This window comes from Bos javanicus, chromosome 19, assembly GCF_032452875.1.
Source record: "Bos javanicus breed banteng chromosome 19, ARS-OSU_banteng_1.0, whole genome shotgun sequence".
Lineage (NCBI taxonomy): Eukaryota > Metazoa > Chordata > Mammalia > Artiodactyla > Bovidae > Bos > Bos javanicus.
Genome location: NC_083886.1, coordinates 19,967,537 through 19,991,879, shown reverse-complemented (window position 1 = coordinate 19,991,879; position 24,343 = coordinate 19,967,537). Strand labels below are relative to the sequence as shown.

The following is a 24,343-nucleotide window of genomic DNA, read 5'->3' as shown; positions in this document are numbered from 1 at the left end:
AGCACTCTTCTCCATAGCATTATTACAGTCGCCCCACAGAATCCTCAATGTGCAGAACCCACAGGCGTTGAGGGCCAACTGTACTATGCCATTTCTTAAGTGAGGGACTTATATCTGCAGGGGTCCTGGAACTAATCTCCACAGACACCAAGGGATGGCTGCATGTAGAATTTAACTGTGAAAATCTGATACTATTTCTGATAAGTAGTGCATTATAGTATATTCTGGTATCCTGTATACCACAGGTGTCAGTAAATGTTTGCTAATGATGTTATTTGGGCCTCCTGCTCTCACTTATAGTTCATTTTTAAGAATGCCAATATTAAAATAGTATAATGTAATTTCTATCTGATAAGAATTATGCTACCATTTCTTCAAAGTAATCACTTAAGGAGGCAATACCCTTATTCAGATAATGCTGCAAATCCTCCACATTATTTTAAATGACCTTGGAGCCAGTTTTGTAGCTCTACAAAACATTTCAGTACTTGATGTCATTTCTTATATTTTAAAATAATTGTACCTTATACTGCTGATACACTATTGTCTTAGAGAACAGAGGTGCTTTAAAAGTGAACAAAAATAATATATGTAGAGATTTTAAATTTTTGAATACCAGTCTCTGAAGGAATTGAGTGACTGTTCTCATCCTTTTCTGGATATTTTATGATAAATTTCTGACAAGTCTCTAAATAAAACCTAGTGTTGTGGAGGCCTCAGGTAAACCAGAATTTTCATGTTGATTGGACTGCTCCTTGAATTAATTTTAAGTTAAAAACTAAGTTGGTAGAATGGCTAAAACATAAGTTAATCTTTCCCTCTTCCACTAGATTACAGACCTCCTTGATGTTGTACTAGACAGTTTCATCAAAACCAGTGCAACGGGTGGCTTAGGATCAATAAAGGCTGAGGTGATGGCAGATACTGCTGTAGCTTTGGCTTCTGGAAATGTGAAATTGGTTTCAAGCAAGGTAATCACTTTTCCTTTGCCTTCTGGGCTATGGTTTGATGTATCTGGGGTTTTTTTATCAGGAGGTTTTTTGTTTTATAACAATCATTTTAAAAAGAAATTTTTTGTGATAAAACTTTTTAGCTCCCTTTTAAAAAATTTTTTTGCTTCTTTACAGGTTATTGGAAGGATGTGCAAAATAATTGACAAGACATGCCTATCTCCAACTCCTACTTTAGAGCAACATCTTATGTGGGATGACATTGCCATTCTGGCTCGCTACATGCTAATGCTGTCCTTCAACAATTCCCTGGACGTGGCAGCTCATCTCCCCTACCTCTTCCACGTTGTTACTTTCTTAGTAGCAACAGGGCCACTCTCCTTGAGAGCTTCCACACATGGATTGGTCATTAACATCATTCATTCTCTGTGTACTTGTTCACAGCTTCATTTTAGTGGTAGGTTCTAGGAAAGCACTGTGTGTTTTTACCAAATCCTTTCCCTATTTTATACCTATAACAATGCCTGACTTAGCCTAGATTACCTATTTATTTATTAATATTACGATGCCTTCACACCAAGCTGCTTATTTAGATCTATAGTAATGACATGAAATACAGTCGAAATAGAAAAAGAATGAATTACTTTCATTCCATCTCAAGCCACAGCTGAGATGTTCTATGCACATTTTTCGTGGAAACTCTTTAAGTTATCACTTAAGCTAAAAACTCAGCACTGGTTGACAGTGTTGCTCTCCTAGTACGAATTTGTTCAGTTCAGTTCAGTTCAGTCGCTCAGTCGTGTCCGACTCTTTGCGACCCCATGAATCGCAGCACGCCAGGCCTCCCTGTCCATCACCAACTCCCGGAGTTCACCCAGACTCATGTCCATCGAGTCAGTGATGCCATCCAGCCATCTCATCCTCTGTCGTCCCCTTCTCCTCTTGCCCCCAATCCCTCCCAGCATCAGAGTCTTTTCCAATGAGTCAACTCTTCCCATGAGGTGGCCAGAGTACTGGAGTTTCAGCTTTAGCATCATTCCTTCCAAAGAAATCCCAGGGCTGATCTCCTTCAGAATGGACTGGCTGGATCTCCTTGCAGTCCAAGGGACTCTCAAGAGTCTTCTCCAACACCACAGTTCAAAAGCATCAATTCTTCGGCACTCAGCCTTCCTCACAGTCCAACTTTCACATCCATACATGACCACAGGAAAAACCATAGCCTTGACTAGACGAACCTTTGTTGGCAAAGTACTGTCTCTGCTTTTGAATATGCTATCTAGGTTGGTCATAACTTTCCTTCCAAGGAGTAAGCGTCTTTTAATTTAATGGCTGCAGTCACCATCTGCAGTGATTTTGGAGCCCAAAAAATACAGTCTGACACTGTTTCCACTCTTTCCCCTTCTATTTCCCATGAAGTGATGGGACCGGATGCCATGATCTTAGTTTTCTGAATGTTGAGCTTTAAGCCAACTTTTTCACTCTCCACTTTCACTTTCATCAAGAGGCTTTTTAGTTCCTCTTCACTTTCTGCCATAAGGGTGGTGTCATCTGCATATCTGAGGTTATTGATATTTCTCTCAGCAGTCTTGATTCCAGCTTGTGTTTCTTCCAGCCCAGCGTTTCTCATGATGTACTCTGCATAGAAGTTAAATAAGCAGGGTGACAATATACAGCCTTGACGTACTCCTTTTCCTATTTGGAACCAGTCTGTTGTTCCATGTCCAGTTCTAACTGTTGCTTCCTGACCTGCATGTAGGTTTCTCAAGAGGCAGGTCAGGTGGTCTGGTATTCCCATCTCTTTCAAATTTTCCACAGTTTATTGTGATCCATACAGTCAAAGGCTTTGGCATAGTCAATAAAGCAGAAATAGATGTTTTTCTGGAACTCTCTTGCTTTTTCCATGATCCAGCGGATGTTGGCAATTTGATCTCTGGTTCCTCTGCCTTTTCTAAAACCAGCTTGAACATCAGGAAGTTCACGGTTCACATATTGCTGAAGCCTGGCTTGGAGAATTTTGAGCATTACTTTACTAGCGTGTGAGATGAGTGCAATTGTGCGGTAGTTTGAGCATTCTTTGGCATTGCCTTTCTTTGGGATTGGAATGAAAACTGACCTTTTCCAGTCCTGTGGCCGCTGCTGAGTTTTCCAAATTTGCTGGCATATTGAGTGCAGCACTTTCATAGCATCATCTTTCAGGATTTGAAAGAGCTCAACTGGAATTCCATCACCTCCACTAGCTTTGTTCGTAGTGATGCTTTCTAAGGCCCACTTGACTTCACATTCCAGGATGTCTGGCTCTAGGTCAGTGATCACACCATCGTGATTATCTGGATCGGAAGATCTTTTTTGTACAGTTCTTCTGTGTATTCTTGCCATCTCTTCTTAATATCTTCTGCTTCTGTTAGGTGCATACCATTTCTATCCTTTATCGAGCCCATCTTTGCATGAAATGTTCCCTTGATATCTCTAATTTTCTTGAAGAGATCTCTAGTCTTTCCCATTCTGTTGTTTTCCTCTATTTCTTTGCATTGATCGCTGAAGAAGGCTTTCTTATCTCTTCTTGCTATTCTTTGGAACTCTGCATTCAGATGCTTTTATCTTTCCTTTTCTCCTTTGCTTTTTGCTTCTCTTCTTTTCACAGCTATTTGTAAGGCCTCCCCAGACAGCCATTTTGCTTTTTTGCATTTCTTTTCCATGGGGATAGTCTTGATCCCTGTCTCCTGTACAATGTCATGAACCTCAGTCCATAGTTCATCAGGCACTCTATCTATCAGACCTAGGCCCTTAAATCTATTTCTCACTTCCACTGTGTAATCATAAGGGATTTGATTTAGGTCATACCTGAATGGTTTAATGGTTTTCCCTACTTTCTTCAGTTTAAGTCTGAATTTGGCAATAAGGAGTTCATGATCTGAGCCACAGTCAGCTCCTGGTCTTGTTTTTGCTGACTGTATAGAGCTTCTCCATCTTTGGCTACAAAGAATATAATCAATCTGATTTCGGTGTTGACCATCTGGTGATGTCCATGTATAGAGTCTTCTCTTGTGTTTTTGGCAGATGGTGTTTGCTATGACCACTGCATTTTCTTGGCAAAACTCTATTAGTCTTTGCCCTGCTTCATTCCGTATTCCAAGGCCAAATTGGCCTGTTGCTCCAGGTATGTTTTGACTTCCTACTTTTGCATTCCAGTCCCCTATAATGAAAAGGACATCTTTTTTGGGTGTTAGTTCTAAAAGGTCTTGTAGGTCTTCATAGAACCGTTCAACTTCAGCTTCTTCAGCATTACTGGTTGGGGCATAGACTTGGATTACTGTGATATTGAATGGTTTGCCTTGGAAACGAACAGAGATCATTCTGTTGTTTTTGAGATTGCATCCAAGTACTGCATTTTGGACTCTTTTGTTGACCATGATGGCTACTCCATTTCTTCTGAGGGATTCCTGCCCGCAGTAGTAGATATAATGGTCATCTGAGTTAAATTCACCCATTCTAGTCCATTTTAGTTTGCTGATTCCTAGAATGTCGACATTCACTCTTGCCATCTCTTGTAGATAGGGAGTTAATTGATGAACATGAAGCTAATGTATCCAGAGGGTTGATTTAGGGAGCACTGTTAGGTAATTTGATATGATATTCAAATTTTATAAATTCATAATAAAATATGTGACACTAGAATTTAAAAAAAAAAATTGTATCTTTAAAGTCTTTACTTGTTCCTTTTGTCTTTTATAGAAGAGACCAAGCAAGTTTTGAGACTCAGCTTGACAGAGTTCTCATTACCGAAATTTTACCTGCTATTTGGCATTAGCAAAGTCAAGTCAGCTGCTGTCATTGCCTTCCGCTCCAGCTACCGGGACAGGTCATTCTCTCCTGGCTCCTATGAGAGGGAGACTTTTGCTTTGACATCCTTGGAGACAGTCACAGAGGCTTTGTTGGAGATCATGGAGGTATAGAAGGCAAAATGAAAAGAAGCTAAACTCATTTTTAAAAATCCACTGGTACTGTATAGAAGAAATACTGTTTTATTCTGTTTTGCACTTAATGCTTAAATAAAAACATTCCCATAGACTGTGTTTAGAATTTTCTAGAAATATTTATGTACATAAATATATTTAGAGTATCTTTTTTTTAGGCATGTATGAGAGATATTCCAACATGCAAGTGGCTGGACCAATGGACAGAACTAGCACAAAGGTATGTCCCACATTTAAGTTGCAAAAGTATGTGTACTGTTGAAAAGATAGATATTACTGCATAATTGATATTCTAAGTAATTATTCTATGTATTTATATGTATATATAGAAACACAAAGGTTTTCATAAGCTCTTTGAATTTTTTAATTGTAGATTTGCATTCCAGTATAACCCGTCCCTGCAACCAAGAGCTCTTGTTGTCTTTGGCTGTATTAGCAAACGAGTATCTCATGGGCAGATAAAGCAGATTATCCGTATCCTCAGCAAGGTACTTCCCCCTCTCTTCCCAAATATTTGTGGTTCCCAAGTTGTAAATTATATCTTGAATTTTTCTAAGGGACATTTAAATTTGAATTTAATAAAGTATCTTATATGTTGTTTATTGAACCTTTAAAAATGGGTTTTGATTATTATAATTCTTTGAAGTAAAGCCTCTCTAGAGAAGATATCTTAAAAAAATTAAGTATTTCTTTTGGCAGAAGGTACTCTTACTGTTTTATTATAAGCATTTTACTAGATGGTAAGACGAGCCTTACCTTTCTAAGGTGGCTCAGTGGTAAAGAATCTACCTGCAATGCAGGAGAGGCGGGTTTGATCCCTGGATGGAGCAGATCGCCTCGAGAAGGATATGGCAACTCACTCCAGTATTCTTGTCTGGGAAATCCCGTGGACTGAGGAGCCTAGTGGGCTACAGTCCATGGGGTTGCAACGAGTCGGACACGACTTAGCAACTGAACAACAACCACAAAGACTAGCCTTGTGTAAAATTATGTAATTTGTAATTGCTATAACAATGCCTGACTTCCTATATTAGCATATAATATAGAAATACTTCTTTAAAAGATTCCAAATGTGCTTACTAGCTACCAAGATCACCACAGCATTGGAAATAATCCTCGCACTTATTAAATAAAGAATTGTTCTGAAATAATTCTGAAATTCAGTTTAGGAGTAAATGTTTTGTTTCAATGAAAGTAACATAAAAATTCTGTTTCTCTAAAAGGCTCTTGAGAGTTGCTTAAAAGGACCTGATACTTACAACAGTCAAGTTCTGATAGAAGCTACAGTAATAGCACTAACCAAATTACAACCACTTCTTAATAAGGTAATTACTGTGTAGAAAATGAGTGCATTTATTTTGGGTGTTAGTGTTAAATGTTATTTTCTTTCAAAGAGTTCAGAAAATAAGATGGATAGAGAAATTATAAAGAAAAAGCTATAGTTAAAGTAGAACGTCTTACCTTAAAATTCAGTTGTTTTATTTACATTAGAGGAAGAGTAAGGATGGAGAATCTGTTCTTAAGTGCTTAGGTATTGTCTTATCAGTGCTTAAAGGAAAGATGGATATATATGCTTAATTCTTTCCTCCAGTTGAGCATCTGCTATGTGCCAAGTACTGTTTTAGGTGCTAGAGATATAATACTGAACAAAGCCAATAAAATTATCTGCCTTCATGGAACTTTAATTCTGGAATGAATGTGAAAGTTGAGGAGTGGCTAGATAATAAAGTGATTAAAATACATGATACGTTAGTTGGTGATCATTGTTGTGGAGAAATGTAAAGCTGGGGTAAAGCACACCTGATAATCAAAGGAGTTTGGGTGCTAAGTGAAGATAATGTTTAAAGGAAATAAGATAATAGCAGCCACTGTTTTAGGATGGTCTGAGCTCATCTCAGCTTTGTGACCTCAGGCAGGTCATCTGTATAACATCTGGACATTATGTTTCTACATTAATAAATTGACTAAGTAATGGCATAGTATTATCTTCCAACTCTAAAGTTGTATTCTGTGAATTGAGTACAAAGATACGCCAAATTGAGAGAGATTACATAGAAATAAAGACCTGTATGTTCTTGGTCTTGAGCTATATGTTCTACAAACATTATAAAATGGCCAAATTGGGGTTCTTTTGCTATTCCAAAATTGATATTTTTGTGTGCACAGTTAGAAAAAGACGCTGTGCAATGCTAACTGTAAGGTCAAACTGAATGGAATGCGTCTGGCCCAGATGGTTTTTAAAAAAGTCTTCCAGCTCTTCTGCCTCCTGCTTCTCACCTTTCCCCAGCAAAGGAGGATAAAAAAAATTCAGAAGTGATTATAGCTCCCTTAAGGAGAAACCTATTACAGGGAGAAATTAATCATCCTCGATGCTTACCTATACACCCTGGATCCAAACAGAATTTAGGGGTTTAGCTAAGGAATTTCCCAATCCCAGCTAGGATCCGTTTGGATTTGTTAAGGAATTTTAATTGACCATCTGGACCTATGAGCCCAGGTTTTCAGATCTGTATCAACTAATGCAGATGTTAGTTTCTGAAAACAGAACAAGGGAATGACTAGAGAAAGCAAGGTGAAAATACCACTTAAAGGACCGTGAATCACATAGTCTAGAAGCTTGCACCAAATACAAGGAATTAGCTCAGAAATTACTCAAACCCATCTCAGAGCTTTCTCCAAAAACCATAAATGGACAAAGATTCAACAGTGCAAGCAAAGATCAGATGAATCAATCCAAACTATTATGGAAGATTGGGGGGAAAAGGTTTTAAGCAATATTCTGGCTTGACATTTGAGTCATTCTAACAACTAAAATGATCCTTTTGCTTAACTCCACCTTTAAAGAAGGCTTAGATGAGGATTTAGCTACTTTTGTCAAAGACAGTCTAGGTTGGTCTGAGTGACACACAAAACACTCTTGTTACACGGGCTGACCAACTTTTCAAAACCCTTAAAAAAAAAGGAAAGGGGGTATCTGTGAAAATTATGAAACTTCAATTGCACCACTTTATTACCCAATGCCAGTAGAAAATTAACTGACCCCCAACCAATTTAATTCCCAAAACAGTAGAGAAAGCTTGAAGGAAAAAAAAAAAATCTCTCTTTAGAATTCTTGTCCTGAGGGCAGAAACTCCTACTAGGAGAACCTGATTTTCTCTCCCTGTGCCTTGAGACCCAGAGCTCTCTGGATCACTTATCTAGACTGTCTCTTAATTGCTGAAACTGAGTTGGGGGGGAGGAAAGAAGCCTTTTAAATTTTTTTATTCCAACTTATTCACATTTTGTTTTATATTGTCATATTTGATTCATGACGAAGTTTAGAAAATGAAGGTATATCTCTGACTGTGTCTGTTTGGATATATGTACGTCTCAGTATGTTTCTTTGGATAATATTGCTGCGGTTAATTTGTAAAATGAGCTCTAACCTAACCAGCCTAAAGAAAAATAAGCACTTGCAAATCAAGCAGTTCTAAATACAAGAGAAATTAACCTAAGTGAATTTCAGGTTCACATGAATTAAGAAATATTCAGTATTAAGTACCTGGTATTAATATTTGTTGATCTAATTAATATAGACATGCTTAAAATATTAAGCATAATATTTTCATTGTGCCTAGGTTTAATATGTTAAATAAAGTGTTGTTATATCTGTTGCAAATTTGTAAGCAAGGAAAGTAACTCAACTAAAGAAACTTTTAAGGAAAGAAAGCGTAAATGAGATAGGAACTTTTAGATAAACTCTATTAAGGGGCTACCCCAATGGCTCAGCTGTAAAGAAGCACCTGCCAGTGCAGGAGATACAGGTTCGGTCCCTGGGTCGGGAAAATTCCCTGGAGTAGAAAATGGCAGCCCACTCCAGTATTCTTGTCTGGAAAATACAATGGACAGAGAAGCCTAGTGGGCTACAGTCCACGGAATCAGAGAGTCAGACACGACTGAGCGCACACGCATGATTTCTTGTATACCACAGTGTGTTCTGATGAGACGGTGGTGTATCTTACTAACCTGGAGTGCGTCTCCCCTGCCTAGGACTCCCCTCTGCACAAAGCCCTCTTTTGGGTTGCTGTAGCCGTGCTACAGCTCGATGAGGTCAACTTGTATTCAGCAGGCACTGCACTTCTGGAACAAAACCTGCACACCTTAGACAGTCTCAGGATATTCAACGACAAGGTAAACAAGCTTTCGGTTGGTGTTTCTAAATTATGCATGTTAGAGTGTCTCCTTTTTTTGTTGTTGTTTTCTTTTAAAATTAGAAGAGATCCATCTTTAAATATGAATTTCTGTGTAACTGGTTGTGAATATATTCCTTACTAGCTCATAAAATGGTTTAAACTTTGCATACTTTTTTATATAAAAATAGCAAAAAAACAGTACTTGCCCAATATTGGTAAACAGAATAAGGATAAAAATATTGAGTAATAATAATAGCTACCTTGCTAGGCTCTATGCTGTCTTATGCACTGTACATTCATTAATTGTAATTTCATAATCCAAGGGTAAAGGTTAGCATTCCCCACCCTTACTTCACTTCATGAAGAAATAATCTAAAAATAAGCTCACTTTTATTGAATTATGGTACTTAATGAGAAATAGGTATAATTAGAAGCAGATAAGGCGTCTAAAGGAAACTTTTGGATATTTAATTATGCTAGTCTTTTGTTTGCTTAATCCCACTTTAAAACATATTAATACCATCACCACCCCTCTTAAAACCTTTTAGTTTTGATTGAGATTGGGTTTTGGTTTGCAGAGTATAGTAAAAGAAATGCAATAGTAAGAAATTATATTCGTTTTGTCTTTGGAGGAAAAAAAGAGAAGCGTCTAGGAGAAAAGAGAGGAATTTTAAGATAGATAGGTGTTCATAATAAGAGATTTGCTTAAAGCAAAATTAACAGACCTTGTGAGAAGAAAGAAACAGACCAGAGCCTGGTTTTATGTGTGAAGATGCCTGGTCTAAGCATTGTTTGTTTTGTCTTCCAAATAGTAGTGTAGTGTAGACCCACAATAGCTGGGGCTCTGGGAAATGTGGAAGCAGAATTTTAGATGTAGAAGTTATCTTGAAGTTCTATCATCCATTTTATAGGATAGAAAAGAACAAAGAAGTCAGGTAACTTGTTCATGTTTGTGCATCTGATTTGGAACTAGAATCTCTCTTTCCTAATTCCATTGCTCTTTTCTGGAGTGGTCTTAGGACAGTGGTGGTCAGAGAGATGGCTAGCTTTTGGCCTTTTGTATGAATATAGGATATTTGTGAGTGAAGTGTTTGTCTAGGAATATCTGCCTTGGCATTTTCATTGCCAAAATAGACCCATTAGCAGAAGTTAATATTGACTCCAAATGCCTCAGGATACTAGGAATCCATTAATAAAGCTTGTTAAAAGTTACCAGAATGAAAGATGAATAAGGTCTGAGGATCTATTATTTAACCTAATGACTATAGTTGATAACACTGTATTATAATTGAAATTTGCTAAGAGAGGAGAACTTAAATGTTCTCCCCCAAAAGAGGGGATGGGATATAAATATGTGAAGTGATAGTTTATTAACTTAATGGGAGAAATGTATATGTGAAAGGATATACATTCATTCTTCAAATCATCACATTGTACACTTTAAATACCTTACAATTTTGTCAGTTATACCTCAGTAAAGCTGAAAATATATATATACATTGAACTTATAGTAAGTTAATACTTTAATATTTATGTAATATTCTGCAACTTGCTTTTTTTTAACAATATGAACATCTTTCTAAAGCATATATATATATATACACACACAAAATTTCATGTGTGTGTGTGTATAATTCTTGCTCATGACTGCAGAGTATTTTACAGAATGCATGAGCCACAACGTATTTAACCTTGCCCATTAATGGACATTTGGTTTGTCTGTTATCTTTTTTTATTATAGAAAATGCTACTCTAAACATCTCTCTACATTTATTTTATAGTCTATGTTTTTCTTTCTTTGAGGTAGAAACCGAGACAAATCTGAACATGACCCTAAGTGCTTTCAGTTTTTGCTTTAAAATAAAATCTCTGTGTATAAGAGAATCACAGGGCCTTTTTTTAAAAAAAAAAAGCAAATTCCTGGGCCTTACCACTTCCCATGATTCTGAGATGGAACCCAGTACTTTCCACCCTTGAACTAGCATTGTCAGTGATTTTAAGGCAGGTATTCCTGAAACCACACTTTAGGAAATATTGTTAAATACCTTAATTTAGAGGTCAAGTTACATAGCATTTTTGAGTTTCAGTTCTTTGTTTTACCACATTAGACTGTCAAATTCTCCAGGGCTAGTACTTTTTGTCTGTTTAGTTCACTGATATATCAATCAATCGATCAATCTGTAAAATGGAGCTAATATCTGTTACACAGAATTGCTTTAAGGTTTCAGTACATTAATGTATCTAACACTGTTCTATACAGCAGGCACTCAGTAGATATGAGTTCTCTTCATTCTCTTGAGTGTCCAGTCATAGTACACAAAGTGCCAGCTACAATTCAATGCATGGTCTTATTTAAAATAACAGTATAGGTTTTTAAAAGTCACCAGGATATAAATTGACAGTCACTTATTTTGCATTATAAATCAAAGCCGTTGTATCTTCCATCACCTTATTCCCTACATGCTTGACTCTTTTGCACTAATTTATTTCTGGTACCTTAAATGTTCTATGGTATTTTGTAGTCATCTGAAAATAATTTTTCTCAACCTAAAAGGATTATTGACCTTGTCATAGCTGTTGAACACAAACAAAAACCAATTAAGTGATCCTTCCTGTGTGAACCCATCAACCATCTCATGATTATTTTTAATAGAGTCCAGAGGAAGTGTTCATGGCAATCCGGAACCCTCTGGAATGGCACTGCAAACAAATGGATCATTTTGTTGGACTCAATTTCAACTCTAACTTTAACTTCGCACTGGTTGGACACCTCTTAAAAGGTAGAGGCCTTGTGTCAAAATATTTTTATGAAATAGTATCAAGAAGCCAGAAGTAACTAAAATAGTTGATATAATTTGCCCCATATGTCTTACATTAAATGCAAACTATATGTCTTAGTGAGTTATGTTTTGTTTAGTATGTATTTTAATAGAGCCTGATTTCCATATCAAATACCAAATTTCCTTTAGAAAGCAAGGGAGTTGATTGTTACACAGTTTCTAAGTACTGAACTTTCTAATAGCTGTTTTATTAGTTAATGATACTTAAGTATCTTTTTGGTTATCAAAATAAGACAAATTAATAAATGTTATTTGAGTAACTCATGTTAGAAATTTGAGATTTGACCAGAGATTGTCTTAACTTGTTACTAATTTACTGTTGTTGACTCCTGTTATTACATACCATAGGACCTCGCCCTCTGGTCCCCATTCTCCCACTTCCACATTTCTGTATTACTTACAGCACTGATCTCCAGTTATTCCTCAAAGTCAGCTCCCTCAGTCACTCATCTGACTTTACTCCCTACTTCTGACTTCACTGAATGTTAGCTTTGGTTGATTAATCTGGTACGGGCATGGCCCAAAACTGCAGTTAACAGAAATGGCGTATAGGGTGAGTCAGAAGCAAAAGCAGTGTAAAGTATAGCCTGGGATAAGTAGCTAGCATGAATTGCTGGTTTTAGATTTGGCCAAAATTAGAGACTCAAGCTAGAACTTGAATCTGCAGTTTTGTATCAATTTAAATGATTGTTAGGCTTGAGGGATCATAGAGGTTCCCCCAGGTTTTTAACCAGGTACACACACACACACACATACACTGGTGTGAATGTATGCATTTTATTTCACCACCTTATGAAATCTTTGCAAAAAAATATTGACCGTTTTAATCTCTAAAGGGAATAGGGATTGCTCAAAAGATACTACACTTACTGCGGGATACCAAGAGATGAATTGCAACTAGGCTGATAAAGTGCTTGCTTATTCTGTATTTCTAAAGGAATATGAAATATTTCCAGTGTACAAATCCCCTGTTTTAAATGGAGTTGCATTAGTGATTAAAAGCTGTCCAGAAATCAAACTTACCCCCTGATCAACCCAATTCTTTGACCTTTGGGAGCATATAGTCCTTGTATCATAAGGTTTTTTCCTTTAACTAGAAAAAAAATTAAATGATAAAACCATGTTTTCAAAGCATATCTTAAAACTACAATAATAGGTTTTTTAAAAAAAATCCTTGTGCTGTTGTAGGGAATAGAAGATCTGAAACACTTATCATCTTTCCTGATTTTCCTCTCCCTGAGGTACCTTAGTGTTCTAGGGAGCATTATTCTGTTCTGCACATTTTTGGTGCTTAATCCTACATGTAATTAATTAACTGTTCACATATGTGTATATTTTACCTTCCCCAATGGCTGGTCTCAGAAGGCAGGAGTTCCCCCTTATATATTTCTCTTCTTTGCAGAGTTGCTAGTCACAGAATAAGAATTCAACAAATGCTTACTGAAAGAAAGAATTGACTTCTTGTTTGTTTTTATTTTTTCTAGGATACAGGCATCCTTCACCTGCCATTGTTGCAAGAACAGTCAGAATTTTGCATACACTACTAGCTCTGGTTAATAAACACAGAAATTGTGACAAATTTGAGGTGAATACACAGAGCGTGGCTTACTTGGCAGGTAAAAACACAAAGCAGACAAAATTAATCTTACAGGTGGCGCTAGTGGTAAGAAGAGACAGGGGTTTGGTCCCTGGAGGAGGGCATGGCAACCCACTCCAATATTCTTGTCTGGGAAATACCATGGACAGAGGAGCCTGGTGAGCTGTAGTCCATAGGGTCACAAAGAGTAGGACATGACTGAAGTGACTTAGCATGCACATAAACATCTAAGGACCACAAAAAAGGTACAGACACCTATGGGTTCTTCTGCTGATTGCTTGGCAGAGTAAAGAGTTCACAACTCAGTCCCGTGGTATTGGTTAAAATTTTGAAAGTTTGCCAAAACATTTTTCCTTATAAAAGAATTTGCATTAGTATATGAAATGGGTTCTCTTGTCATCTTTGGTTCGTGACACTACGTAACTCCCTGTTGTCTGTTATAAAATCTAAATGCCTGAGCCTAGCATCTTGACTGGAGAAGGCAATGGCACCCCACTCCAGTACTCTTGCCTGGAAAATCCCATGGATGGAGGAGCCTGGTGGGCTGAAGTCCATGGGGTCACAAAGAGTCGGACACGACTGAGAGACTTCACTTTTCACTTTCATGCATTGGAGAAGGAAATGGCAACCCACTCCATTGTTCTTGCCTGGAGAATCCCAGGGACGGCGGAGCCTGGTGGGCTGCCGTCTATAGGGTCACACGGAGTTGAACACGACTGAAGCGACTTAGCAGCAGCAGCATCTTGAAGGAGAAGGAAATGGTAACCCACTCCGGTGTTCTTGCCTGGAGAATCCTGTGGACAGAGGAGCCTGGGGCTGCTATCATAGGGTCGCACAGTCGGACACGACTGAAGCGACTTAGCATACGTGCATTGGAGAAGGAAATGGCAACCCACTCCAGTATTCTTGCCTAGAGAATCCCAGGGTCAGAGGAGCCTGGTGGGCTGCCATCTATGGGACTGCACAGAGTCGGACACAACTGAAATGACTTAGCAGCAGCAACAGCATCTTGAGCCCTGAAGCAGCCCTCCTGATTCTGTCCTCTTTCTCTAAATGTCACAGGCTTAATTTTTATTTCCTTTCAAAATGGATGGGCTATTTTAAGCTAGTCTGCTTGCCATTTACTAGAAGTGCCTTTATGTCTCTTTAATATTCATTCCTGATGCCATTTGTTTTGCCTAGACTGTCTGCCCCTCCCCTCCTTCCATTATACCATCCTCGCTTGCTGTTGCCCAATTTGTGTTTCTCTTCTCATCAACACTTGGCACTTATATGTAACACAGTTTTTGAACACAGTCTTTTTTTTAAATTGGAGTATAGTTGATTTACAGTGTTGTATTAGTTTCCACTGTACAGCAAAGTGAATCACATACATATATATATATATTCACTCTTTTTAGGATTCTTTTCCCATATAGGTCATTATGGGGTATTGAGTATAAACATAGTCATTTGATGGAAAGTGCTGATTCCCAGTTTAGCAGACTTCAGTTTGTAGCAACTTTTTTGAGTCATTTGACCTTGAGCAAATTATTTAACATTTCAAAGTAGTTTTCTTTACCTAAGAAATGGACATTATAGTCCTGGCCTGCTGACCTTTTATGTTTGTTGAGGTCAAATATACATTAAAGCGCTAGACTCTATAGATACTGTTTAAGTCCCTATTCAGTGTTTACATGCAGCCTTCCAAAACAGATGGCAAACCCTTTAAGATAAACAAATCTGTCCTAAGGGTTTATACCCTTAAACTTCATACTCTCCAAGACTCTTTACATGCATGTTTAGCAGCTGTTATTCTCTTTAGGAGCTTGTAAGAAGTATATCCTATTTTAAGTCGTATTTATGATTTATTAAATTGTTAAATCTTCCTTCTTGTTCCTTTTAGCTTTACTTACAGTGTCTGAGGAAGTTCGAAGTCGCTGTAGCCTAAAACATAGAAAGTCTCTGCTTCTTACTGATATTTCAATGGAAAATGTTCCTATGGATACATATCCCATTCATCATGGTGACCCTAGCTATAGGTAAGTGGGCTTCTCCTCCCATCATTACATAATTTTCATCAGGTTTTGATTTTCCATGCCAGTGGAGTCAAGTAGCAGAGTAAATCCAGAAGGTAATATAGAAGGGAAACTGAAGATAATCAAGGAAGAGTGTAAATCAAAACTCATTTTATAAATGTACAGTATTTTATGTGGGTTAGTAGTGAGAAGGGCTTCCCTGGTGGCTCAGACGGTAAAGCGGCTGCCTGCATTGCAGGAGACCTAGGTTTGATCCCTGGGTCAGGAAGATCCCCTGGAGAAGGAAATGGCAACCCACTCCAGTACTCTTGCCTGGAAAATTCCATGGATGGAGGAGTCTGGCGGGCTACAGTCCATGGGCCCGCCAAGAGTCAGACACGACTGAGCAACTTCACTTTCTTTACTTTCTTTCTTTTCTTTCTTTCTTAGTAGTGAGAAAGTTCTTCTTACCTGATTGTGCTAATTAGTTAACATTACTTTGTCTCTTTTTAAGCACAAGTCAGTTGAATGATGAAGAGATGATCTAGAAAGTATCAGATTGTAGGAGAAGGCCTAGGAAAACCTAAGGTGAAATATAAGCAACATTATAAGCTTAATGATAGAAAACTGAGGTATACAGATTTGTAAAAAGATTTACATGCCAACATATTTATGTATTTACTCATATCACACTAAAGTTACTAAAGATTTTTCTATAGTGCAGATTTAGATAAGATAATCAAATTATATTTGCTGTCATATATGGCTTTGGGTAGCATGTTTTTCACTAAAACACAGAGAAATTCCATAAAATTGGCATCACTTGGAGTTTTTTTATATTTTCAGTTAATGGTACCTTTAAGTGTTAGGTACAGTGTTGAACATAGGAAAATAATCATATATTTTTAGAGCTTGTATCATTAAATTTATCAATATCCCACTTTTTAATAAAAAGCCCTTGGCATTTTCCAACTGAGATGTTAACAATGTATGCAAAAGCTTTCCAGGCATACTTGGTTTTCAGTAGTCTTACTCTTTAGTCATTCCTATGATTATATTTATTTGAGATAATGCTCTTTTTGTTATGGAAAGTAAAAAGTGAATTTGTCTGTGTTCCCCTTGGTTTTTAAACCAGTGGTACAATTGCCTATTTAGACTTGATTTTCTCTTATTAAAAAATGAATGCAATACAGTTAAGTTGAGCGTTTGTTGAGTACCTGCTATGTATAAGATGTCATGGCAAGAAAGTGAATACCTCCTGGGGATAAATTAAGAGTTTGTTCTCCAAAGTGCTTTAAAGTACAGTTTTAAAATTAATTAATCACTGCCATTGGGAAATAGGACAGCCAGTTAGAAGGGCCAAGAATGCTTGTTTTTGTCATCATGTTTATTGATTCTTCTCAATTGTTTTAATTTCTCAGGACACTAAAGGAGCATCAGCCGTGGTCATCTCCCAAAGCTTCTGAAGGGTACCTTGCAGCCAGCTATCCACCTGCGGGCCAGACCAGTCCCCGAGCCAGGAAATCTATGAGCTTGGACATGGGGCAGCCTTCTCAGGCCAACACGAAGAAATTGCTTGGTTAGTTTATCTAAATTATGTAGAAATGTTTAGAGTTGTTTTTAAAAATGGTCAGATACTTTCACTCTTGGAAAATTATTTGAAGCTCTTAAAGATTATCAAAATGTTCTGTTTTTGATGCAGCAAAGTTTTTGATGTCAATGATAAGAGAGTTTGATAGATCAGTTAAGCCATATCAGTTAAGACAGAAGAATGAGAATGAGATCTCAGAACAGTTTTGTGGGGGATTCTTAGACTAAATATTGTGGCTGTACTTGTTTTATTCTGCCTTGTCCAGGCAGCAGGTAAACGAGAGTAGGAGAGACATTAGGTACTCACAGAAAAGGAAGAGTCTCACAGCATTCAGATGCAGGGCCTTTAACAGTATATTTTCCAAAATTATCATCTGTGGGTAGAATATATCACTATGCTATGAAGTATAATAATACTATTTGCCATCTTTTCTTAAAAAAACAAAAAGGTAAGAGTTTTTGATTACTGTATTTTTTTATTACTCTAAGAAGATAGAATTCTTGAAAATTAAAACTGCTCTTTTATATCAACATTTGCCCATGAGAAATATACCTAAAATGCTGTGAGACCCTTTCCCTTTTCAAAAGCTGAAGTGAATAATGAGAGAACCCACTGATCCCGCCTCACCACAGGTTGAATACAAAGGTGCTCTTACACAGCTTTGGCTAAGGAAGTATAAAATAAGGAACCTGCCAATAAACCATGGTTTCAATGAAACCATGAATGTTAATCGCTATGACTAGTCACATAAGACTGTTCTCTTTTGTTTGAGTTTCTTTCTGTTTATACTTTGCCACAAATAATGTTCTAGGAGTTTTCTGATTACTTAGTGTTTTGTGATTCTCAATTTTCATGCCAAGGACATTGTAAATGAAGAACTAACTTCAGAGAAAACGCAATATTGAATTCATTCAACCCATGTGCTAGATAAAAAAGTTGTATCGTCTTTGCCCTTGGAGGAGCTCGTAGTTTGATGGCTAAGACATAATCATGCAATTGCAACAGCATCCCCGGGTGCCATTAAATATGGCTTGATGAGGGAAAACTGAGGATTGGGGGAAATTAGGAAAAGCTACAGAAGTGAGGTAACATTTAACCTGGGTCTTGAAGATTTGACACCTGTTTGCCAGGTAGACACAGGATAAGGAAGGCATGCATTCAGGAGAGGTGGGAATAGCATGAATAATGCAAAGTCAGGAAAAGCAATGGGGTAGGAAATGAGGCTAGAGAAGGCTTGGAACTAGTTTGTCGGAGACTTTGTGCCATGTTAAGAAATTTAGTCTTATCATGTATCCAGCAGAGATCTTTAAATAGGGAAGGGACATTACAAAATTTTATTTTTAGGAAAGGTTTTTGGCTACAATATGGAGAAAGGGAAGTTTTTTTGGCAAGGGAATCATTTAAGAAATTGTTACAGCAATCCAAGAAAAAAATGGCATAGGCCTACACTAAGGCAGGAGCAATGGAAGAATGGAGAAAAGGAATCAGCTTTGGGACTTCAGTTTAGTTCAGTTCAGTCTGACTCTTTGTGACCCCACGGACTTCAGCATGCCAGGCCTCCCTGTCCATCACCAACTCCTGGAGTTTACTAGGGCCTGACTATATGGGCCAGGTAGGGCAGGAGAAGGCCAGGAAAGATGTCAAAAGTTTCTGGCTTCAAAAACTGTCTGGGTAGTGACCCCATTTGCAGAGATTGGGGCTAATATATTTATAGCACAAGGTAATTCAGATTGGTTGGTATTATATGTGGGCTTCCCTGGTGGCTCAGAAGGTAGAGTCCCCCCACAGTGCCAGAGACCTGGGTTCAAACCCTAGGTTGGGAAGATCCCCTGGAGAAGGGAATGGCTACCCATTCCAGTATGGGATACCTTCAGAATTCTCAGAATGTATATCTAAGAGATAAATGAAAACATACATCTGGAGATCAGGAAGAGAGAAGTGGACAAGTAGCACATTTAGAATTAATTAGCTCATTAGAGAGCTAAAGCTGTAGGAGTGAAGGAGATCTCCCAGGAAGAATGCAAGAGTGTAAAGTAAAAAGGAAGAATGAAATTTGATACTTTAACTGGTCACTGGCTGAATGTCTAGCCTTGTGACTTCAAGCTAATCTCTTAAGCGATGGCTTCCTCAGTTTATAGGTACAGAAAATGAAGAAGTTAGACTAGATCCTTTGGGCTGTTAAATTATTTGACCTTGATTTTTATGACTATTGTGAATAATTATTAGTATTAAAACTTGAGGTTAATAGAAGATTAAATTTCTCAAGTGTTCAGTTGTCTTCAGTTCTGGGTTTTAAAAAGTAATACTGTCACAAGTATTCCAGATTTATTTTTAGAGCTGCACCAAGAAAAATAAGAGAATTTCTTATAATACAAAGAACAGAAATATGTAAGTTCCAAATAACCCAATTTCAATACTTTTATTTTAAGAGAAAGTTTTTCAACAGTGATAGAGAACCGATTAGAGAAACTCAAAGCCAAGTGAATGGTCCTGCTTGCTATTTTTGAAGCATCTCCCAGTGTATCTATTATTTAATATTTTCAGGCATGCCGATCCTTTCAGTATTTAGTACTTTCAGGCATGCAGAGCTTGAAGAACTAAAATCAAAGTTTGATTTTACCTTCATTTGGAAATTCTTCATATGTTAATGACTTTTTGGCACCAGCAGAATGTCTTAAATCGAAAAAAGGCGGTTCAGACATAATTGATCTTTGCTACTAAGTAGTGCCCATCTCTGTACTTATTATTAAATACTATGCTTGCTGGTGGAGTTTAGTTTACCTCCAGTGTAGTACATGTAATCTCAATTTGATTTGGACCAATGAGGCACATCCAGTCCTGAAAGAGCACAGCTATTTAGCCAAAATTCCTTCAGAAGATGAAGAAATATGGAGAAGAGAGGAACTCTGCCCCAGGGATGTTTGAGCTTTCTTTGGGTCCTAAGTGAAAATGCAAACACTTTATGCCCAAACATTTTCTTTTTAGTATATTCCTATTCACAGACACTGTGGTTAATAAACTTCCATATTCTGTAACTTTTGTTTATAGGAACAAGGAAAAGTTTTGATCACTTGATATCAGACACAAAGGCTCCTAAAAGGCAAGAGATGGAATCAGGGATCACAACACCCCCCAAAATGAGGAGAGTAGCAGAAACTGATTATGAAATGGGTGAGAAACAAAGTTAATAATTAATCTAGATCATTGAAAATAAGGAGGGAGAGTACATTAAAAGCCATATTTGCTTTCCAGCCATTTCTTAGTGTCCTTAGGATGAAATATAGAAACATTTGCTCTTTTTCAGAAGATAAGCTGTACAGTCCTTAAAATGACAAATACCTGAAATATGTGTGGAAAGTAATCCTACATAGGATTGTAAACAGCATCGTAAACAGCTAGCCAGAACTTTCATATATAGATGAATAGTAATTTTGTATGATGTTTATGTTGATATTTTAAGTGTCTATTAAAAAGCTATTGAATTATAGAAATGACATTAAAATATAGCAGGTGAAGTAGTATCTAGTGTGTTGTATTCAATTAATACAGCTGATTGTATTAATCCATATCTTACCGCAGAAACCCAAAGGATTTCCTCATCACAGCAGCACCCTCATTTACGCAAAGTTTCAGTGTCTGAATCAAATGTTCTTTTAGATGAAGAAGTACTTACTGATCCGAAGATCCAAGCACTTCTTCTTACTGTTCTGGTAATCCTTTTGCTTTTTATGTATTTTTTTTTCCTGGTCTACTCTTAGAAGGCCCTCAAGTATTAAAAACATGAAAGGAAGTCTATATTCAGCTTCTCACCGAAACAGATAACAATTCAGCCACAAAATAAAATGTGTTTTGTTTACTTGTTTGCAGGCTACACTGGTGAAATACACCACAGATGAGTTTGATCAACGAATTCTTTATGAATACTTAGCAGAAGCCAGTGTTGTTTTCCCCAAAGTTTTTCCTGTTGTGTAAGTATCTCCACCTGCATTTAACTTTTGTATCTGTCTTGAAGTCAAATGTTTTATAAAAGTTTAGGGAAAGTGTCACCCAGTAGTGTTCACTGATTGTGGAGAGGGAAACATGAGGTAGTGGATAGTGATTTTAGCTTAGAGACAGGGGGTTTAATGAGACCTAAGATTTGTTTCGGCCTGTCAGTCAGGACATTTTGTTTATCTTGTTGTTTCCGTTGTGTTCATTGTGATGAGCATCATTTATTTCCTCACTTAGGAGGAAACTGTTAGATTGCTATTAATGTATTTAAATTAGCATACCTGTTATGGTTCCTTTCTCAGTAGAGCTTTTATTTTTAATCCATAGTTGAGTGAAAGCAAAGTTGACCTCTTATTTGGGAGATGAATTTTATTCTCTCTTAAGGGATGAAATCATATTAGCCTCCAAGTGTTCAGATCTAAATAACCCAAAGAAATTTGGGATCCCCTGGAGAAGGAAATGGCAACCTACTCCAGTGTTCTTACCTGGAGAATCCCACGGACAGAGGAGCCTGGCGGGCTACAGTCCGTGAGGTCACAGGAGTCGGACATGACTTAGCAACTAAACCACCACCACCATTCCTAATGTAGGCCTTTTGTGTAGTGTCATTATTTCCTTGTTTTTGTTTTTTATTTTATTTATTTTTATTTATTTATTTGGCTGTGTCTGGTCTTAGTTGCAGCATGCTATGCTATGCTAAGTCACTTCAGTCGTGTCCGACTCTGTGTGACCCCAAAAACGGTAGCCTACCAGGTTCCCCCGTCCCTGGGATTCTCCAGGCAAGAACACTGGAGTGGGTTGCCATTTCCTTCTCCAACTCGTGAAAGTGAAGTCGCTCAGTTGTGTCCAACTCTTAGCGACCCCATGGACTGCAGCCTACCAGGCTCCTCCATCCATGGGATTTTCCAGGCAAGAGTACTAGAGTGGGGTGCCATTGCACAGAATCTTTTAGTTGCAGAATGTGGGATCTAGTTCCCTGCGTGTATGCATGTATGTGTTCAGTCATGTCCGACTCTTTTGCTACCCCATAGACTGTAACCCTCCAGGCTCCTCTGTCCGTGGAATTTTCTAGGCAAGTGGAATGGATTGCCATTTCCCTCTCTAGGGGATCTTCCCAACCCAGGGATCAAACTGTGTCTCTTGAATCCCCTGCATTGACAAGCAGGCAGATTCTTTACCACTGAGCTACCTGGGAAGCCTTTCTTTTTGTTTAATCTTATTTATAAATTTCAGAGTTTTATGTACTTGGCCCTTGGTTATTTTTATTAATGGAGTTAGGTGAGTTAGAAATAGTCGATTGCCTTGTAAGTTTGAATTGGATCATATATTCCACCCCCTCCAAGCTAATTTTGTTCTCCTTATTTGATCTGATTCAGCATTTATTAACACTGACTAATACTAAATTTAGTTTTAACTCCTGGGTACATATCAGTAATCAGCGGGAAGAGATGGTCCTAAAGCATGCTGAGTGGCTGATAGTAGCCAGCCGTGTCTTGAGCAAACAGTCAGCATGTGTAGTTAAGCATGGTTATGTGACATTACTAGTTGGTTGCTTTTACTGTATTTTTCCTGATGACTATAAACACAGAACAAAACAAAACAGAAAAGCAAATACCTTCATATTACATTATAAAATTTGGAAAAGCACCAGGAATTAAAAAAAGCACTCATTACCCTTCATTTTTATCACATTGTTCTAGGAAAGAATATATGTTTTCCAGTATATATTTTCATTTAATTTTCCTTTAAAATGTTCCTCTGTTGACTTTTTTTTAGGCACAATTTGTTGGACTCTAAGATCAACACCCTGTTGTCATTGTGCCAAGATCCAAATTTGTTAAATCCGATCCATGGAATTGTGCAAAGTGTGGTGTACCATGAAGAATCCCCACCACAATACCAAACATCTTACCTGCAAAGTAAATAAATGTATCGGGAGGAGGATTGTTGATGAACTTGACACAGGCGTGCTGCTAAAGAATACACTAGCTGAAGAATGTCTGATGAGGAATAGGCTTGTTCATACCTCTCTAATGTGCATTTTCTTACTCTTAATGTTGTGTTCAGTATGATAACTGGTTGACAACTTTTTTAACTAAAGTATGTTTTTATACTGAGTGTACTTTTGGTGAATTTTAGTCTACTTTGATACTCATCCTAAAAAAAAATGATTTTACTGTACATGTAGGTTTTACATATCGTCAGCTATATAAATTAATTTCTATTAAAAGTGTCATGCTTGTTATAAGAGTAACATTTGATTTGTTGCAGGTTTTGGTTTTAATGGCTTATGGAGGTTTGCAGGACCCTTTTCAAAGGTAAGAAAATTTATTTTTCTCTGCTGACAAAATGAAAATTTTATTTATATAAGTATGCCTGTTTTAAGAACACACAATGTGCTGAAAAGCAGAATGATTCACACAAATACATACGTTATTTTTATTAAAAGTTTTCTACCTCAAGATTCTTTCCAAGAGGCAATACCTTTAATATGTTTATATACTAGCTTTTACAAAAAAAAATGAACTAAATTTTTGCTTGACTTTTCAGAAAGGTATAATAAACCTCTGTAAACTTTTCTACCCTCAGTCCCTGATGTAATTGATGACCTTTAGGCACACACTAGGGTATCTTATGATTAGGAAAGAGCATTACATATGGCTGAAATCTACCTCATGACCTGAAATTAATACAGTGTTATATGTCGATTAAGCCTGTTTTTAAAATTACATAATGAAAAAAATCTTACCTTGTGAAAACATTTTTTTCCTCCCAAGCTGTTGCATTAGATTCACTCTTCCCTGAAATTATCCTCATGTGGTCCATTCAGTTTGTTCTTTGATTGGCTTTCATTGATATAGTGTGACATAAATATGTTTTTAATGATTCTCTCTGTATATGCTCTCTCTCCAAATTGATTGAGGTTCCTTGAAGGCAGGACTTCTATTTCTTCCCCTAGTGCAGTGTTCTAGAGACAGGGATGCCAAATCAATGTAAATAGTGTAAACTTTGTTTTAAAAATTGAGTGTTTAGTTTTATTTAATTAATACTGAATATCTCTTGATATGCAAAGGCTATCATTTACAAAATGGGCCTGAAGTCACAGAAATAAGTGTGTCATGCAGAAACTTTTGTGGTTTGATTGCCAGTAACCCTCCATTCTCTTCAGAGTGTTTAGTTAGTTGAATCTCTAAATGGCAGCTGGAATGATGCTCTGCTCATTCTCCCTGTT

At 37.3% G+C, this 24,343-nt stretch overlaps 1 protein-coding gene across 9 annotated transcripts in view; it reads left to right on the top strand.

Annotated features, from left to right (window-relative positions):
• The window catches only part of NF1 (neurofibromin 1), a 323,089-nt gene that overhangs the window by 283,216 nt on the left and 15,530 nt on the right, over positions 1 to 24,343 (top strand). For 8 of the 9 annotated variants that reach the window (XM_061390468.1, XM_061390467.1, XM_061390462.1 and 5 more), the window contains 16 exons: positions 831 to 971; positions 1,128 to 1,407; positions 4,683 to 4,897; positions 5,083 to 5,144; positions 5,298 to 5,412; positions 6,148 to 6,249; positions 8,954 to 9,094; positions 11,750 to 11,876; positions 13,421 to 13,552; positions 15,419 to 15,554; positions 16,952 to 17,109; positions 20,170 to 20,292; positions 20,701 to 20,831; positions 20,989 to 21,089; positions 22,888 to 23,030; positions 23,383 to 23,429. In XM_061390468.1, coding sequence (XP_061246452.1) covers positions 831 to 971; positions 1,128 to 1,407; positions 4,683 to 4,897; positions 5,083 to 5,144; positions 5,298 to 5,412; positions 6,148 to 6,249; positions 8,954 to 9,094; positions 11,750 to 11,876; positions 13,421 to 13,552; positions 15,419 to 15,554; positions 16,952 to 17,109; positions 20,170 to 20,292; positions 20,701 to 20,831; positions 20,989 to 21,089; positions 22,888 to 23,030; positions 23,383 to 23,429 — 2,154 coding nt within the window. The remainder of the gene's footprint in view (positions 1 to 830; positions 972 to 1,127; positions 1,408 to 4,682; positions 4,898 to 5,082; positions 5,145 to 5,297; positions 5,413 to 6,147; positions 6,250 to 8,953; positions 9,095 to 11,749; positions 11,877 to 13,420; positions 13,553 to 15,418; positions 15,555 to 16,951; positions 17,110 to 20,169; positions 20,293 to 20,700; positions 20,832 to 20,988; positions 21,090 to 22,887; positions 23,031 to 23,382; positions 23,430 to 24,343) is intronic. The other variant, XM_061390466.1, reaches the window with a different exon arrangement.